General features: G+C 42.8%; 1 protein-coding gene across 3 annotated transcripts in view; it reads left to right on the top strand.

Moving 5' to 3' along the window:
- The window catches only part of chchd6a (coiled-coil-helix-coiled-coil-helix domain containing 6a), a 110,500-nt gene that overhangs the window by 22,578 nt on the left and 68,002 nt on the right, over positions 1 to 19,920 (top strand). For 2 of the 3 annotated variants that reach the window (XM_067445764.1, XM_067445766.1), the window contains 2 exons: positions 8,118 to 8,141; positions 11,101 to 11,184. In XM_067445764.1, coding sequence (XP_067301865.1) covers positions 8,118 to 8,141; positions 11,101 to 11,184 — 108 coding nt within the window. The remainder of the gene's footprint in view (positions 1 to 8,117; positions 8,142 to 11,100; positions 11,185 to 19,920) is intronic. The other variant, XM_067445765.1, reaches the window with a different exon arrangement.

Below are 19,920 nucleotides of genomic sequence, written 5' to 3'. Positions count from 1 at the left end.
TCAAGAGATTCTAACTTACTAACTGATGTCACATATGGACTGCTTTGATGATGTTTATTCCCTTTCTGGACATGGACAGTATAGTGTGCATACACTTGGATATGCTCTCGGACTAAATATAAAATATCTTAAACTGTGTTCCGAAGATGAACGGAGGTCTTACGGGTGTGGAACAACATTAGGGAGAGTCATTAATGACATGCATTTCATTTTTGGGTGAACTAACCCTTTAAGGTACGTTTACACAACAACGATATGTTACAAACAGAAAAGATTTTCTGGTAATACGTTGTTTTACAGTGTCCTTGTTGTGTATGATATATAAATTATGCATAATTACATGCAACTAACCTCAACTAAACCGTAATCTCATAAAATAATAACCGATCTTCCTTTTAGTTCCCAAAACGATCCCTGTTCGCATATCCGCAAAAACAATTAAAAACGTACTCGGTTACTTTCGTAACCTCGGTTCCCTGAGAGAGAGGAACGAGTATTACGTATGGGAAAAACTCCTTTTCTCGAGAATATGAAGCAAAACTTTAATAAAGGTATCCATGTAAAGCGCAGTGCCGCTGAACGGCCATAGCTCAGCGCGAGGAGCGCTCTGATTGGCCGGGCCACGGCAACTGCATGAACCTATGGTGAGGCGGCTGAGAGGAACGAGCCAATGGGGGGCGTTCCAGAAGCCCGCCGAAAAAAGGTGCTTATATTTGCATACAGGAGGCTATATAAAGCCCTGATTTCGCCATAGGTGTCAGGTTTTTAGATCGACTGAAGCGATACCTGAGAAGCATAAACACGGCACGGAACGTAATACTCGTTCCTCTCTCTCAGGGAACCGAGGTTACGAAAGTAACCGAGTACGTTCCCTTTCGAGAGAGGTTCCTCGTATTACGTATGGGAACACAATGTAAAGCGCCGTGTGTGCTGACTGACCCAGTATACCCAAAGCACATGTAAATAACCCCCGAGACACCGAAGAGGCGGCTATAAGGGGGGATGAAGAACCGGAAGAGTCGGTTCATTTGAACGGCTGATCGGACATAGTCGGATCTTATGATAAATGAAAAGTGCTTAAGGACTGATGTGTACAGGCCAAAACTAAAGGCAATCTGTTTACCAGGGTCAAGATAGAGCCTAAATGGAGAGAAGCCCTGCTTGTAGAGCTGGAACCTCCAATTTATAGAATCTGATAAAAGTGGACGGAGAGGCCCAGCCTGCCGCCGCACAGATATCTTCCAAAGAAATGCCACACGACCAAGCCCAAGATGAGGCCATGCCTCTAGTGGAGTGGGCTTTAACGCCTATAGGGCAAGTCAGGTTTTTAGACTCATATGCCAGCGAGATAGCGTCCACTATCCAGTGTGAGAGTCTTTGCTTCGTGACAGCACAACCTTTAGTGCGGCCGCCGAAGCAGACAAACAGCTGGTCCGACTGCCTGAAGGGGGAGGAGCGCTCCAGATACAGTCTCAGAGCTCTGACCGGGCAGAGCAGATTCGCGTCCTGTTCACCCTGAGATACGGGTAAAGGAAGCAGAGTAATAACCTGTGCTCTAAAAGGGGTAGAAAGCACTTTGGGTATAAAACCATGTCTCGGTTTAAGAACAACTTTGGAGTTGTTGGGCCCGAACTCGAGACAGGACGGACTCACTGAGAGTGCGTGTAGGTCACTCACACGTTTAACCGAGGCCAGAGCCAGCAGAAACGCAGTTTTGAATGATAAAAGCTTTATGGTCGCGGTCTGGAGAGGCTCGAAGGGGGGACCCTTCATAGCGTCTAGAACCACCGCGAGGTCCCAAATAGGGACCGAAGGGGGGCGAGGGGGGTTCAATCTCCTGGCCCCTTTAAGAAAACGTACAATGAGCTCACTTTTCCCTAGTGAATGTCCCGCGACCTGAGCGTGGTTAGCTGCTATGGCGGCGACATAAACTTTGAGCGTGGAGGGGGAACGACCCGCGTCCAGTAGCTCTTGGAGAAAAGCGAGCACTTCTGTTATTTCGCATGAGCGTGCGTCGATATTTCGGACGGCACACCAGTTAGAAAACACTGACCACTTCAGAGTATAGAGCCGCCTCGTCGAGGGGGCTCTAGCTTCCGCTATAGTGTTCATAACTCTGTCAGAGAGGTTTCCCGATACCAGTTGATGGGCCATACGTGGAGGGCCCATAGTTCGGGACTGGGATGCCAGATCCCCCCCTTCGCCTGCGTGAGGAGGTCTTTCCTCAGCGGAATGGGCCATGGGGCTGTGTCTGACAGCTGGATCAGATCGGAGAACCACGTTCGGTTCCTCCAGAGCGGGGCTATTAAAAGCACAGCGGATGCTGTCTCCCTGATTTTCTTGATGGTTTGTGGTAGCATCGCGATCGGGGGGAAAGCATACAGCGGGAGACTGGGCCAGACATGGGCCAGGGCATCCCTGCGTTTGGAGAAAAATATTGGGCAGTGAGTGTTGTCTTCTGAGGCGAAGAGATCCACTTTCGCTCTGCCGAAGGTGTTCCAAATTAAGAGAACCGTTTGCGGGTGAAGAGACCATTCCCCTGGGGGAATGGTTCTCCTGGATAACATATCCGGACCCACATTCAGAATACCTGGCACGTGAGCCGCCCTCAGGGAGCTCAGGTTGTGCTCTGCCCATAAAAGGAGATGCTTCGCCATGCGGTGAAGGGAATATGATCTCAGGCCACCCTGGCGGTTTATGTACGCTACCACCGACATGTTGTCTGAACGAACCAAGACGTGGTGGTTCTTTATATGTGGAAGGAAAGCTCTCAGCGATAAGGCGACCGCTTTCATCTCTAGACAGTTTATGTGCAGCCGCTTTTCTGTTTCTGCCCACAGGCCAGAGACCGGCTTGCCCTCGTGTAGGGCTCCCCACCCCCGAGTGGAGGCATCTGTCGAGACCACTTTCAACTTCGTGACTGTGCCCATAAGCACGCCCCTCCGATACCACTCTGTCCTCGTCCAAGGAGCCAAAGTTTTGACAACGCTGTGGCTCACTTTGACGGGAAAACGGCCCCATTTCCATGCATAAGGAGGGACACGGGCGCGTAGCCAACGCTGGAGGGGACGCATGTGTAGCAGTCCCAGCCTGAGCACTGACGATGCCGAGGCCATAAGGCCGAGCATTCTCTGAAAGTGTTTCAGGGGAACGCGAGTTCCGGCTTTGAATGAAGTCGCCATGTTCTGGACGGATAGCGCGCGCTGTGACGTCAGCCGCGCGTTCATGAGTCTCGAGTCTAGAACAAAGCCCAGAAAAGATATCTTTTGAGTGGGTGACATCGAGCTCTTGGCGATATTGATCCTGAGACCCAAACAGTCTAAATGGTTGAGGAGCCAGGATCTGTGTGTTAGTAGTTCTGCTCGAGACTGGGCTATCACTAGCCAGTCGTCGAGGTAGTTGAGCACCCGCATCCCTTTCAGCCTGAGCGGGGCTAATGCCGCGTCCATACATTTCGTAAACGTGCGGGGCGCCAGGGATAAGCCGAATGGCAGGACCGTGTACTGATAAGCCTGCCCCTCGAAGGCGAATCTCAAGAATGGCCTGTGGTGGGGGGCTACCTGCACATGAAAGTACGCATCTTTCAGATCTATCGTGAAAAACCAGTCCCCAGGGCGAATGTGCGCGAGGATCTGTTTCACCGTTAGCATTTTGAACGAGCGAGTCATTAGAGCTTTGTTCAAATGCCTTAGATCTAGGATGGGCCTGAGCTCTCCGTCCTTCTTCGGAACGAGAAAGTATCGGCTGTAGAAGCCCGACTCGCTTTTGGAAGGGGGAACGGGCTCCACCGCTCCCTTCTTTACCAGTTTCAAAATCTCGGTGCGAAGCACGTGACTGACGCTGCTTCTCACCGAGGTCTCGACCACGGCGCGAAAGCGCGGGGGCCTGCGAACGAACTGTAGCGAGTAGCCCCTTTTTACTATGTTCATAACCCAATTTGATACCCCGGGCATGGCTTGCCAGGCCTGAGCCCGACACGATAGCGGCTGGAGCCGGCGCGGATAAGGGTCGCCTACTAGAGGGAACTCGGTAGCGCTGCCATTTTGTGCTTGAGACATAGAGGGGGTAGTGCTTATGTGTGGCGGCGTGCACTGTGGAGTGGGCGCCGGGACATTTATAGCATGGGTGGGAGGGGTGAATGAGTGTAGGAGTGCAGACTGATGTGTGGGCACATTTACTACAGAGAAAAAGCTCTTTTTGAGATTTATTTGGGTCGCCGTGATAACGGCGTTTGTGTGCAGGCGAGTGCGTTTGACAACGGGCTCGTTGGCTGCTAAACTGAGGTCGGCAGTCACCTGGGTGCAGGGAACTGGGAGACCGGGAGGGAGAGATGGGGGTCCGGCCGAGGCGAGACCTGACCATCTCCTTTTTATCCCTGCGGCTAGGACGGCTTCGGAGGCTCGGGGTTCAACACAATCCTGGGTCGAGGTCCCCGGCGTTCAGGCCGACTGCTGCGGTTCGCGGAGCGGGAACGTTGGCGCGGTCCAGAAGAGGAGCGAGGCCGGGAAGGTGGCTCTGCCGGCTTAGCGGGTTGAGAAGGCGGGGGTCTACCTCGAGAGCGTCCCTGGCCTGAAGACGAGCTGGAGCGCTTAGGCAGGAAATGCCTCATAGCCTGCGAAGCCTTCTGCGCTTCAGTGAAACGCTCCGCGAAACCCACGACTGACGGGCCGAAGAGACCGGTAGTGGAGATGGGGGCGTCCAAAAAGGAGGCTTTGTCCGCGTCCTTCATCTCGGTCAAATTCAGCCAAAGGTGCCTCTCTAAGACTGTCAGGTTAGCCATATTTTTCCCGATGGCTTGTGCAGTGGCTTTAGTGGCGCGAAGGGCCAAGTCCGTCGCGCTGCGGAGGTCCTTCAAAACATCGGAGTCGGGGACAGACTCATCCAAGGAGCGGAGAAGTCTGGCCTGGAACACCTGAAGGACAGCCATGGTGTGAAGGGCCGCGGAAGCCTGGCCAGCGGAGGCATATGCCCGGCCAGCGAGAGCAGAAGTGGTGCGGCAGGGCTTGGACGGGTGCTGAGCCCTGGACTGCCATCCTCTGGAGGAGGAGGGCGGGCAGAGGTGCGCGGCGACAGCCTCCTCGAGGGGTGGAAGAGACTCATAGCCTTTTTCCTTAGCGCCGTCGACAACGGAGAGCGCTGGGGAAAAAGCGGATCTGGCGCGAGCAGAGTAGGGCGACTTCCACGACTTCGTAAGCTCGTCGTGTACCTCAGGGAAGAAAGGCGCGGGCTTCTGAGGAGAAGAGAGGCGGCGGCTTTCCAGGAACCACTCGTCCAGTCTGCTGCGCGTTGGCTCATCGGGCTGGGACCACTCGAGCCCGAGGTCTTCCACGGCCCTGGAGAGCACGCGGATGAGTTCCGCGTCGACGTTAGATTTGGCGCTCGTGGCGGTCTGCGTCGAAGCGGGGGGCTCCGAGACAGAAGCTGACCACTCGCTACCAGAAGCGGCTGTGGAGAGGCTGTCCTCATCATCCTCTGGCGACGGGCCACCGAAGGAAACCGAACAGGCCGCTGCATGAGAGGGACGCTGTTCCTCCTGGGTGAAGGTGACCGGCGATGGCGAGGCACGCGGGGAGTCATCCGGCGTGCAGTCGCCAGACCGTTCCGGCAGCCTCTGGTCGCGGCGTTTCTTGCGGCGCGGCCCAGCGGCAGGAGGAGGGACCTGGTCGAAGGTGGCGAGGCGAGCCCGAAGGGTCTGCAGCGCCATCTCATCGCACTCGGGGCAGCCGCCCTGAGAGAGTGCGAGCTGCGCGTGGTCCCGTCCAAGGCATGCCACGCAGATGACGTGACGGTCGCCGCCAAGGAGAGGAGCTCTGCAAGAGCCGCAGGAAATGCGAGGCATTTGAAACAACGCCCCGCGCTCTTTTAGGAGAAGAGAGTATAAAAGGATACGATCGCCGGATGGCGTAGCTGGAACGGCAGAGAAGGCGGAGAGGGAGTCCGTCGTCCTCAGCTGCAGGTTCCGCTGGTGCCTTTTCGACGGCGGTTGCTTCTTCCGGAGGTCAGCGAAGGTATCGCTGAAGGAGATAAAATCTGACACCTATGGCGAAATCAGGGCTTTATATAGCCTCCTGTATGCAAATATAAGCACCTTTTTTCGGCGGGCTTCTGGAACGCCCCCCATTGGCTCGTTCCTCTCAGCCGCCTCACCATAGGTTCATGCAGTTGCCGTGGCCCGGCCAATCAGAGCGCTCCTCGCGCTGAGCTATGGCCGTTCAGCGGCACTGCGCTTTACATGGATACCTTTATTAAAGTTTTGCTTCATATTCTCGAGAAAAGGAGTTTTTCCCATACGTAATACGAGGAACCTCTCTCGAAAGGGAACACTGTTTTATTCATGCCAGGCCAGTAGATGGCAGTGTTGCTTTGTCAAGAAATACTACGAGCCTTTTGACTGAAAATGTTTTTACGCATGCATATAATGCCACATTTTGTCACAATTTTGTGTTTTTGTCGTTTACAAGGAGATGATAATGCTATTGTTTTAAAAAATGTGCACTTTGAAGCACGTTTTCAAAAGTTCTCATTTTAAGGCCCCAAAAACATTGTTGCCGTGTAAATAAATGGCCAGAAAGTTATACAGTTCTCCATTTTTAGCTGAAAACGATGTTGTGTAAACAGCTCCTTAGATTAGTTTGATAGCGTATAGTTTATTTTGATTGTTTCAATAAAGGGGCTATTATTTCTAATCAGTTTTAGTATTAATTATATACTTTTATGGTATTCATTTATATTTTTAATTGGCTTTTATATTTTCACTTTTTCATTTAAATTTGTTATTTTTATAATTTTATATATAATTTTATTGAGCTTGGTCCCACTTTATATTATGTGGCCTTAACTACTCTGTAGCCTACTTGCATCAAAAAATAAGTACAGTGACACTGGGTTCCAAGGAAGTTGGACAATTACAATAGTGTAATTATTAATGTAATTACAGAAATAAAATACAGATGTAATTACATGCATGTAAGTTTTAAAATTTAAGTACAATGTAAAAACATGCCTGTACACACTAAGTGCATTGTATCAAATTATTATTTTAAATGTTAGTACATTGTAGTTAAAGCCACAAATGATTATTAAATGATTCATTTCTGTTAACAACATGAGCAGAATGAACCATATTTCTAGGTCTCCTCTGATGCTCAGCTCTTGGTTTTAACGCAGCCTTATCAAGATCCATGCGAGCTCTGGCAGTGGTGAGCACTTGGCTTCAACAAGCAGACCAGATTTCCCTTCTCCTTCCTGTTCATTAAATACGTGTGAAACGCCCTGCTGCTGCTGCTCCTATAATGAGTGATTCCATACTACATAATACATTTGTTAGCACCCAATTTACAGTTGCAATTAGGAGCCCTTGGAGATTCATGCCTGGCCATTTACAGTCTCCTTTTCATGTTTGATATTTAACTGGTCAAGCACAAAAAGTTGACAGAAGATGTAGACAGTTTGCAGTGGTTAGAGAGGATTCTGTCCATTTTAATGAAATATATATTTTTAATGTTTCTGTAAAAACATTACTTAAGGTTAACATTAAATCAACATTTACGTTCTTAATTTATGTCAACGTTTTCATGATTTTTCATTGCCTAGAAATGTCTTACTTTTTGCTGATAAAACCAAGGCCATGCGAGTGGAGGGAAATAATTTAAGTTGATATACTGTTACTTTTGCCTACTATATAGTATTGTAGTATGCAATTGTTTCACTTAAATTAAAAATTCTTTACCTTATGAAACTTAAAGGTATAGTTAACCCCAAAATAACAGTTGTTCCAAACCTGTTGAACACAAAAGAAAACATTTTAAAGAATGCTGGTGATATTCTTTAAACTATCATCTTTTGTGCTCAACAGAAGAAAGAAACTCATACAGGTTTGGAGCAACTTGAGGGTGAGTAAGTGATGACAACATTTTCATTTTCGGGTGAACTATACCTTTAAATTCCCCACAAATGTAATTTCATGTCTTCTTTAAACCCAATAATTAAAAAATGGATGCACATTGTTTCATGTTTCATGTCGTCATATGTTGAGAAACTATCTCTGGCTTAAGTGTTTTTCTTCAGCTGTGTTAAGTGATGTTTTCATCTTTCTCTCTCGTTCTCTCTTTCTCAAGCCTGCCTCTGAACTTGATGCCTGGGTAAGCACGGCCTATTCCACAGTCGTTGTTACATTTCTCTTATTCACTCTTTCTTTCTTCATATCTCTCTGCGTCTTGTTCCCTCCTCATTTAAACATGGTGTTTTGGTTTTCATGCATTAAGCTCTGATTGTGAGCATGCAAACCGTGTCGGCCGCCGTGGCGGTTTCGGAGCTACCCAGCTAGAAAATTGCATATGATGCTCATGCTGATGGAGGTGATTTACTGCTAGCTCGAGACAGGAGGCAGAAGGAAGGGGGTGATTATGTATGCCCATAATTTGGGGTTGTGCTTTGTTGTGCACTGTTGTCTGGCTCCTACAGTACACGCGCCTCTCTCCCGGTCAGCACCACGGGGCGTCTCCACCACAGCGTTCGTGCACGTGTGTCTATGTGAGGAAGCGCGACAGTGTGAATGCCGTATCCCGCTGGGCTTAATGTATCTGTGCCTCATACATAGTTACGGAATGAGAGAAGCTAATTACAGGGGGGGATGTGTGCGTGTGTGCGAGGATGTCGCTCCCTTGTCGAATATTGTTTGAATACTTGTTCTTTTTGCAGCTTTGAACTCCTTTTTGTATATGCTTGTGCTTGTACATCCCTCAGTGTTGTGTGAAATTATCTCTGGGATTGCTTTTTAAAGGCACAGATGTTTGCATGCTCATAACTAGCCCATATCATCTCAGGCATTCTATCCACCCTCGCTTTGTGCATGCAGAGTCGGTGCCAACCTCGGCGATCACATCCAGTTATTGCACACCTGTTAGAGCATCACAAGCATGGACGAAATCACCTACAAACTTGTGCACAACGTTATCTCGCGTCCTCACTTTCTCTGTTTATTTTCGGAATCCCTCCGTGTTGTAAATCCTCCACAATGCTTTTTCTGAGGGCTGAAAATCTTACACCAGCTGTCCATTTCCTAAAGTCTCTGGCAGAGCCGGCAGAACGGTTTTATGAGCTTTTGCTCCCTGCTGTTTGAGTGAAGCTGCGTTGTGCAATGTCCTATGTCCGGCCTCTCTTGAGTGTGGTCAACAGTTTTGGACCAGTTGGGACATATGCTGCCGAAAGCATTTGCTAATTCAACGCTTAAATATCTCAAAACCTTGACGAATCTTCTAGAAATGCCGACAAATGGTAAAATTCCAAAGATGACAGTTGTACTTCAATATCCTAAGCCCTTAAGCCTTATGGTTTAAAAATATTTATGAAACTAGTATCACCAGCTAGATCACAGGGCTTGAGTCTGGGCGGGCAGTATGTGGATTTTTGCTTTGCCTCACATTTATTTCTAAGGTAGAATATTGTCATTTAATTCTAGGCTCAACTATATACAGTGGGTACGGAAAGTATTCAGATCCCCTTATTTCAGATCCCCATATTGTAGCCATTTGCTAAAATCAGTTAAGTTCATTTTTTCTCATTACTGTAAACACAGCACCCCATATTGACAGAAAAACACAGAAGTGGTGACATTTTTGCAGATTTATTAAAAAAGAGAAACTGAAATATCACATGTTCCTAAAGCCTAGTTCACACTGCCCGATTTTTGCCCCGATTTTGAGTCCCTGACAGGTTTTGCAAAATCGCAGAAAAATGCCAGAGATCATAGGCAAATCGGTGCTCGTGCACGCGAGTGACAATCACGCAGTGTGAATAATCAAAGACGCGATCAGAGAGAATCGCCGACGAGTTGCCGACGCCTGAGAGATATTTGGCATGCTAAATATCTGGACCTGTCGGCGTTTGAAACTCCTGCTGTGGGAACTGCGTTCTGACTGAAAATGACATCGGCGATGACCGACAGCCAATGAGAGAGTGAGATACAGGGCAGCGGGAGGTTCAGGGAGGAGTTATAGACACAGTATCAGTATTTTAATAGATATGTTTACAATTATATCAAACAGAAACATTTGCACGTCCAGCCACAGCAGCAGCACTACAAAATGTTTTATTTACCTCAAACTGAACACAATCCTGCCTTCCTCTGTCTCCAACAATTCCCTCTGCCATAATGTTTTTTCTTTTTCTCCACAAATCAGCGCACACAATTTGAAGCAAACTTTTTGCAGTTTATCATTTTTAATAACAATTCCAAGTCTCGCGCGAGAACTCCGATCTGACACGTGTGATCTCGCGTTGTTTACTTGTCACATCGCACGTGTGTTTGGGAAACGTAGTTTGCGCACCGGAGATATAGAGTTTTCGGCGATTCTTCCTCTTGTTCAGTCATGCAGTGGGAACTCCTCTGTTGTCAAACCATTGTGCAGTGTGAACACAGCAGGGACTGAATGATACCCCAGATGGTCATGCAGTGTGAAAAGAGCAATGACCCGACGAGTTTGAAAATCGTGCAGTCTGAACTAGGCTAAGTATTCATACCCTTTGCTGTGACACTCATATAACTCAAGTGCTGTTAATTTCTTCTGATCATCCTTGAGATGGTTCTACACCTTCATTTGAGTCCAGCCGTGTTTGATTATACTGATTGGACTTGATTAGGAAAGCCACACACCTGTCTATACAAGATCTTACAGCTCACAGTGCATGTCAGAGCAAATGAGAATCATGAGGTCAAAGGAACTGCCTGAAGAGCTCAGGGACAGAATTGTGGCAAAGCACAGATCTGGCCAAGGTAACAAAATAAATTCTGCTGCACTTAAGGTTCCTAATCCTTAAATGAAAGGTGTTTGGGACAACTAGAACCCTTGCTAGAGCTGGCCTTCCGACCAAACTGAGAAGTTTTAGCAGTTGTGGAGCAGTTGTGTTTAGCAAACTTTAGTAGTTTTTAAATAGTTGCTAAAACAACTTGCTTTAACAAAACAAAAAATGTTTGACTACAAAATGTATTTATTTTTTATTTCATTTAATTTTCTTTACAAAACAAGACATTTTGCAAAACCCAATAAATTGGTCACGATGAGCAACTGAATGATACAAAACTCATTTACTTCATTGCAGGGGAAACAGCTGGATAAGAAGGAGGCAGAGTTGAAGGCGCTGGAGGCTTTCTACAGAGAACAGATCACACAACTAGAGAAGAAGGTTGGTGTTTTTCTGTCAGTTTAACTAAATTAATCATTGGTATTCTTTCCAATTTCATGATATTTGTATACATGCTAAATACTGATGAAATGGGTCATTGATACTAATGATACTAACTTTTAGTGTGTAAATTCTGAAATACCATGGTATGGCGTCCATTCCATTTTTTTGGAAAAGCTTTGAAATGTCTGGCTTTTAAGTTCTGTCTTCCCGTATAATTTTCACAGTTGATCCCTGACATTTTCGAGAAATAAAAGTTATGATGAAGAGCCCCAAGGAAAGGTATGCATTAGCAGACTCAGGATCAGTGGGTGGTTTAGAACTTGTTTCCATGCTGTTGTCGGTTTTTCCGCTTCACGCATGGCTTTAGTTGTCGAAGACGAGGCGCGTCTGTTTGTACACAATTCTAGTTATGCCATAATACTTTAGGATGAAAGCACAGGTTATCTTCTACTGCCACTTTCAGTCACATTTTGGGCCATTTTCCACAGCCATCTATCCTTTGTAAATGACTGGACGGAGATCATAATGGTTCAAACAGCAATGAAGTGGGAATCTGAAGTGCAATGGCTCCATTTGGATGGGCAGCAACGCCAACTGCCTTTATCCGCTGAGTTCACACCTTGATTAACCCCCATTGGTGTAAAAAAACGAATAAAGTTACGTTAAATGGAAAGGGCTTGCTAGGCGCGGCAAGGGGCAATGGTGCAGAAAGTGCTTTAGCCAAAGCCTCAAAACCATTCAGCTATTGGCAAATGAAGTCAGAGTCGCTCTCCAAGATTTGTGATTTTCCTCAGTCCTCCCTCATTCATTTCCTCTCTCTTGCACTCCTTCCCCCATTTTTTTCCCTCTGAGGTCTTATCGACTGCATGCAGCAGGCGAAAAGTGAGTTTGCTTTTTTCCTCTCTTTACCAACATGTGGTAGGAAAAGGAAAATGCAGCTAAGTGCAACATGCAACGCAAGTCTGTCATATAGACTACATAAAGTTATATTGAGATAATAATATCATTATATCATTCTAATTGCTTGGGACATGGTGACACTTTTTTTATAAACAGGCTTTTCATTTTTTTCATCGGCTTTCAAATATAAAGAATTATTAGTTATCAATACTGGCCAAAATGTTCATTTCAGTCCATCCCTAATCCTGGTAAACATAGTCGGTTATGTCCTAAATGAACGTAAACTGTTTAAAAAGACAAAGCATGTGTAACAGTATTAGTATATAGGATCTGTGCATTATGCCTTAACCACTGTAAACAACTAAATGTTATATTAGGACCTATTATGCAAAATTCACTTTTACGTGGTGTTTAAACATAAATGTGGTCAGCAGTGTACGTAACCACCCTATAATAGGGGTTGAACGACTTTCATTTTTTTAAAGTCGACATTTATGTGATGAAAGTCGAGTCGACGTCGACTAGTCGCTGATGACGTCATTAATTAAAAATAAAATAAACCTGAATCATGAGCAGAGACTCGAACTCAGGTCTTCTTGTGCACAGCACAGCTGATATTGCATATGACACAGCACTGCCCATAAGGTTATTGATCCTACATGACAGCTTTTGTATCAGTTCTTTTGTCTTATGGTCGTTATATTTCTCACAGATTTCTGTTCGTTCTGAATAAGATGCAGATAAAGTAGCACAATAAAGATTACATGTATATGAAGGCATTAGTAAGTTAGTGAGTGATTGTGTGTGAATTAATTCTACCTGGCAGCGTCTCTCTACTAATAGTGAAGCTGTGAGATTTAGTTATCAAGAAATATATGCTAGAACGTTTCAGTTTCTAAGCTATTTTTTGATAAATCACAGAACAGTGTTGACAATACATTTCTGCACTACTGAATGGTTTTGTGTGAGGCGCGCGCAATCTCCGCGTGATGTGCGATCGGCTATGTGTGTGTGTTGCAATATACAGCACGCAGTTAAGTGCGATGATTAACTTGCGTGTACAATAAGCGTGCATTCTCCCGATCAGTTTTGAGCATCCAGATGGTAATCAAACATGTCTTGTGCAGAGCTCATGGAGTATGCATTTATTTGTCATTTTTAACTGTTCAAAACAGAGCCTGTGTGTCAGGAATTGTTTATCCTGTTGCGCCCTCTATAGGCCAACGACTAGTCGACGTCAAGCTTAAAGCGTCGTGACAGAGCATTAGTCGACTAGTCGGTGCAACCCCTACCCGATAATGATAAAAATCCACCCACTCCTTTTTAATTTTATTCTCATAAATCATAAGCATCTCAGATCAAGCCATTTGCAGATTCCTGACAAAGTGATGTCACTTTTTACAGGCCCCGCCCATTACTGTTGCGGACACTGAGTTGTACACAGTCTGCCATTTTCCCCAGGCTGGAGCAGATGTAGCGACAAGAATGTCTCTCTCATAAGTGATTGAGGTGTTTTTTTGTTGGATGTAAGAGTTAACACCTCTTACTCTTGTACTCTTGACATCAGAGCTGCTGAAGACTCAGTGGAAAATTTTCCCCGTATACATAAATTTGTTTATGTCTGCGCGAATCATTTTACACCAGACTGCTTTGTGAACGAATTTCAATACAAAACGCAGGATTTGCTAAAAAGTTGTTGCTCAAGGATGGATCAGGATTAACTGTTGATGATCCAGCGGACAGTCTCCAGAGTGATCCTGGATACGGCAGTAATAGGTTAAAGGTGAGAGCACACTTTATTACAGTTCATCGGAGTTGATTTACGGATATAAAGTTTTTTAAGCACCACCCAAAAAGGCCTATGGTCTGTATATATTTGTTTACCGTTAATTGTAACTAGTGTTTCTGTGTACCTCGCTATGTATGTTGATGACAATGCAAGGAGAGAGATAGTTTATGGATAATACTTTAATGCTCACTTGCACTGTGTTTTATTAAGCTCTTAGTGATTTTCTGGAGTGAAAACGGACTATTTTGTGTGAAGTATAATAATCGTTATACAACTCCTTGGTAAAGTTTTGGCCATCATTTGGACATGATCCAGTATAACAAACTTGTACTAATATAGGGGATAAAAAGAAAGAAGACAACATAAGTTATAACTGTAATTAAATTAAAATATACATGTTCTATCTCCATGCGGCATGTATTTGCAGTTTCTGACATTTATAGTGCGTCCTGTCTCCTGACACCGAAGAATGAGCTCTTGAAGCTCTGCCCTCTTAGGTCATCGCAGCAACTCATTTGCATTTAAAGGGACACACACTAAAATGACATGTTTCTGCTCACCCCTCAAAAGTGGCAATTTTAACGTGCTATAAAAATATCTGTGGGGTATTTTGAGCTAAAACTTCACATAGACACTCTGGGGACAACAGAGACTTATTTTACATCTTTTAAAAAGAGCCATAATGAAGTCATTATTTTTCTAGGATTCAAAGCATTATTTAGAGTATCTCTGATGAAGACAATGGCCCTCATTTATCAAAAGTGCGTACACCATATTTCCAGCGTACACCTTGCGTACACCCAAACCCACGGTGACTTTGAGATTTATCAATATGGACGTTGGCGTACGGCACGCTCAAATCCTACGCCAGCTCAGGAGGTGGTGTACGCACGTTTGAGTTAGTGGGAAAATGCGCAGAAAAGCAATTCCTAACACCACAAAACGCACTGACAAGATATGCTATATTATGACCCACTGTTAAAAACCACAACAACAACATTCAGTGTTTATTTTTGTGCAACATGAACGTCAATGTTTAATTTGTGTGACTTTGATTTGTAGGCATATGTATTCCTCCAGTCGTGAGCCTGTGCGCTTTATCTGACGTTTCAGGTCCGCCTGGCCCGGCAGCTGCGCACGGATTGGGACTAAAATAATTCAGACTGACAAAATAATAAAAATGACCTTCTTCTTTTAAATAATAATAGTAATAAAATCAATAAAAACGACACTCTTCTTCTAAATAACAAGCGTCATTAAGAATAATAATCATAATAATAAGAATAAGAATCTTACAAATTGTCATGTAATTATTAATGTGAATGAATCTTACTCCACATCACATCATCATCACTATTGTACACCCCAATACATGTGCCGTGATACGAAATTAAATGCTAATTGTTTCAAAACGTGCTGTAAAATAATGCATTGTGATGGTAATTTATCATCCAAACAGCTATTTAAACTGCTGGAGTGCGCTTCTCAACCTCCTAAGAGTACTCGTAATTTGTGTCCATTTTTGTTTTTGTAGGTGCCTTTAATTCCACTCTTTAAACTCCCAAATAAAACAATTTCAGTTTTTTTCCCACGTCCCTGGTGATGGTCTCGATGGGCGCTTCTCAATCATCTCACTAGTTCAGTAGTCAGGGCACTGATCAGGGACTCAGCCCATTGACTTATGTCCTAATCAGTGCCCTGACTAGTGGACTAGTGAGATGATTGAGACGCGCCCGATCTCCACGTCGGAGAAGTTTCGCTTCTTTGCCGTCTTCTGTTTGTCCATGACGTAAAATGAGGGCGTGGGAGAGGCGGAGACTTGAATATATAGGGCCTTGTTATTCTAATGACGATCGTTTTCAGCCGCCGCATTTATCAAGGGCAAGTATTGCGTACACCTGGATTGCAGAGGTGCGCACAGCTTCATAAATCAGGCGGTGAGAGGAGTGTAAGCATAATCTTACGCCAACATATACACCAGTTTCTACGCAAGATTGATAAATGAGGGCCATTGTAACATAATTGTATCGTAATGTTAAACAAACTTGGTTAATTACAGTATTTATATTATGTGCATTCTGGGGAATAAATTGATTCAACTACTGCAGTCAGCGAAATTTAGTTTGAGGTTACTAAACAAATGGGTTAGAGTTTTCTTTTAGCAGAGATTCATCAAATAGACCTTGTAAATGTCCTTACAGAGGTCCTAACACAGGGTCCCCGCGGAGTCTTAAAAAGTCTTAAAAGTATTAAATTTCAAAATCAAAATATAAGGCCTTAAAAAGTCTTAAATTCGCGGAAGCACTGCGTTCTAGGTCTTAAATAATGTTTAACAGGTCTTAATTTTCCTGCGTCCATGTAACGCTACCTCATTGAAATGCTCTCGCCTCCCGCAGCACGCGCGCACGTGTGTGTGTGTGTGTGTGTGTGTGTGCGTGTGTTTGTTCTGTGGTGTTTGTAGTTCTTTCTTTCGCTAGACCAACTATTGTTCGCTCTATTACAACTACAAATTAGACAAGCATGCCACGTGTATTGCAGCCAATCAGCTTTCGTGTTATTGGCACGAGCCTCTTTCTGATCGTACCTCACAGACGTATAAAACGGATTTTATTCTTCAGCTGAGTCTGACGGTTCTTGCAGTTCCGCGATCGTGAACGCGAAGGCGAATCTTTCTCACCATCTTGCTTAATGACCAAATAAAAGTATAATATACCCGATTGCACTAAAAGAGTTAATAACAGTGATGTAAACTCCGAACTCAGATGTCAGGCTGTGTTTGCTGCGTGTCAGCGCTGGCGCGAGTGTATTGAATGTGTTATTTCTATGCTCATTACCCTAAGGTTACTCTTGAACGATCAAATATACACATTATGCATATGTCTATATCCTGATTTGAGTTAAAAAGTTTGGGACGTGTCAGTAAGCACTGGATCTGCGCATTAGTATGTTCTCAAAGTGAAAGCAAACTAATATAGCTTAACAACAACACAAACGGCGAAACAGCACTTACACTTAAAGAAACACTCCAACTTTTTTAGAAATGGGGCTTATTCTACTTTGGTACTTTGCTACATTTAGATATGTGGGGAAATGCATTTTAAGCTAAGCTAGCGGCGACCCTGCCAAACTAAAATAATGCATGGACTGAGACATGCATTTGCCCACATATCTAAATGTCTAAAGAAGTTGAATAAACCCTATTTCTAAAAACGGTGGCGTGCTCCTCTTTGTAGATATGCATCTTTATGTTGTATTTATTTGTCCTATTGTCATTTGTTTATAAGTATAGGTTTTATTACTGACCGATTACTTGATTACGTAATCACTTGAAAACGTTTTACTTATATTAAGCAATTATTGCTGTGGTTTACGTTCCCACCCCAAGCGAACGTGTTATTAAAGATAGATCGCACACAACTGAACCAGCCTTTTTTGATAATAACAAAACAAGATTCATGCATTTTGTCAGTTTTATTGCCATGTGTGACTATTGTGCATCTAACATAATAATATGGTTAATGTTGCATCCTAATTATTTAAAAAAATAAAAATGTTTGCAAATCTATGAAAGTGACCACCACAAAATAAAAACTAATTTTTTATATATATATATATATATATATATATATATATATATATATATATATATATATATATATATATATATATATATATATGCGCTTATCCTGGTGGGATTGAGCTATGAATAATACGTTTACTAATACTTTGTTCAATTTAAATAAATTAAATAATATAATTTTAAGTAGCCAAATTGAGTGATTCTGCATTTCATATGCATGTTTTTTTATTGCATGATATAGGTCTTAAATTTTATTCATAATGGTCTTAAAAAGGTCTTAAAAAGTCTTAAATTTGACTTGGTGAAACCTGCAGATACCCTGTAACATTCAGTTTTATAAAATTGATGGTCATAAAAAGCCTTAAATGTCTCGGTAGCTTTAATTATCATTTTAATTAAAAGTAAAAGTACCACTTAACATTGATTATATAAAATTGAGTATATAAAATGCATGATGCAGTACTTTTACTTTTAATTTTTTACTTTTAGATAGAAGCCTTAAAATGTACGGGGACTTTGCTTTACTACTTCCAGCTACTCAAACAGATGAGGGAGATAAAATATTTTACACCCTAAATTATAAGCAATCGCTCAGCATTAATCTGCAGTATTCAAACTCTAAAACAATCCTGCAGAACATGCAACAGCCCTGTGTTTTTATTTTGAACTCAGCACTCAAATTCAATTTAATTATATCCCTTTGAAGTGCTTTTCCGTCCTCAAATTTAAGACCTCTTAAAATTATAATTATGTCTTAAGACATTTTATGACCATAAATTTTATAAAACAATGTCAGGACCTCTGTAAGGACCTACAGAGACTATTTAATGAATCTCTGCTATATATATATATATATATATATATATATATATATATATATATATATATATATATATATATATATATATATATATATATATATATATATATATATATATATATATAATTGACAAAATTGTTGGTACCCTTGGTAATTATGAACCAAAAATAAATATATATAGCTAATAAGTAAAGCTCCATTGTTAATCCTTTTTAAATGTAAAAAAAAAAAAATCACAAAAATGTAACCTCTCATTGAAATATAAGAATTTAAAATTGAGGGATTTTTTTATTTCGACACAATCAATGGCAACCTTTGATTCAATACTTATTGCAACCTCCTTTTGCCAAGATAACAGCTCGGATATTTCTTTTATTGTTATTGGTATTTTGCCTGCACAAGAAATGCTATATGGCATATTTTTGTTAAATAGAAACTCTTGTAGCTTCTCTCTGAGCCACTCTGTCACAGGAAGGAAAGAGTAAGAACACTATTTAACACATTCACGTATATTTGACTAGATACACTAATTTTTAATCAGTTATTCTTCAAACAGCATTTTTATTATATCGTCAATATCGCTCAACCTCTTATTAAATAAATTGAAACCATGTTTAATACATATTGAATAGAACATTTGTTTTGAGATTAGATTAGTTCGGACCGGCTTACAGTATTAATTTGTCTTTAAAGCTCTTAATAAAGTCTTAAATAGCCTTACATTTGAATGCAATGACTTAAACAATGACTTTCAATGAAATCTTTTGACCTAAGTTGCAATGTAACAAAATTCATTTGGTTGATTACCTTGAGTCACCTTATTTCCTGAAATTCAATATTTGAAGAACTTCAGTCAAAAAGACATCATAATGTTGTTGCATGTCTGTCACGTCAAACAAATTTGGCTGCATACAGTGTTTGGAACAAAACAAGGCTGTTCCTCCATTAATAATAATGAGTTGTCATTTTATATTCAGTGACTAAAGAATATGGCATTAAATGCAATATTTGTATTTTGTCTATCATACTCTGTATTCAGAACAAGAGAATAACCCAGCCACCTTGACAGCTTTAGAGAGATAATTCCTATCTATTTGACTCCCTCACTTTGTTCAGCTTCTCTTGCTTTGTTCATATAAGCTGTACTAAGAGGGTTGCTCACTCACTGGCTTGAAGAATTGCCTTTTTGTTTATTCACTTTGGGTCCAGTGATTCAGGAGAAGGAGATGGAGATGAATGTTTTGGGTACATGCTTCATTATGATGCGAAAACAAAGGATTGCAAAAAGGGAAATATTAACACTGGGACGGCATCCATGGTGGCTTTGCCGGGCTGATAATTTAACGCTTGTGTCTCTGAAAAGAGGGGATTTGTTCCACGGTGTACAGTTAACGTTGTTCGCACACAGCAGATTTACACTCCACTGTCTTTCAGACTTAATTCGCGTTTCATTTTGAGCCGGAGACAGATTTATAATACACTTCCAAGCCCCGTTTTCCATTTTGTCCGTTTATATTAAATCTACTTTACTAATATTTCACTGGACGTTAGTCCTTGAATGGAAAGATATAAAGTGAATACTGTTCATTTTGATTGAATATGAAGCTTTGGCATAGCAGTTAGAGCACATGCTCAGGTAATGCA

Source organism: Pseudorasbora parva, chromosome 6 (assembly GCF_024679245.1).
Source record: "Pseudorasbora parva isolate DD20220531a chromosome 6, ASM2467924v1, whole genome shotgun sequence".
Taxonomy (NCBI): Eukaryota; Metazoa; Chordata; class Actinopteri; order Cypriniformes; family Gobionidae; genus Pseudorasbora; species Pseudorasbora parva.
The sequence above is the reverse complement of the archived record's forward strand: the minus strand, read 5'-3'. Positions and strand labels throughout refer to the sequence as shown.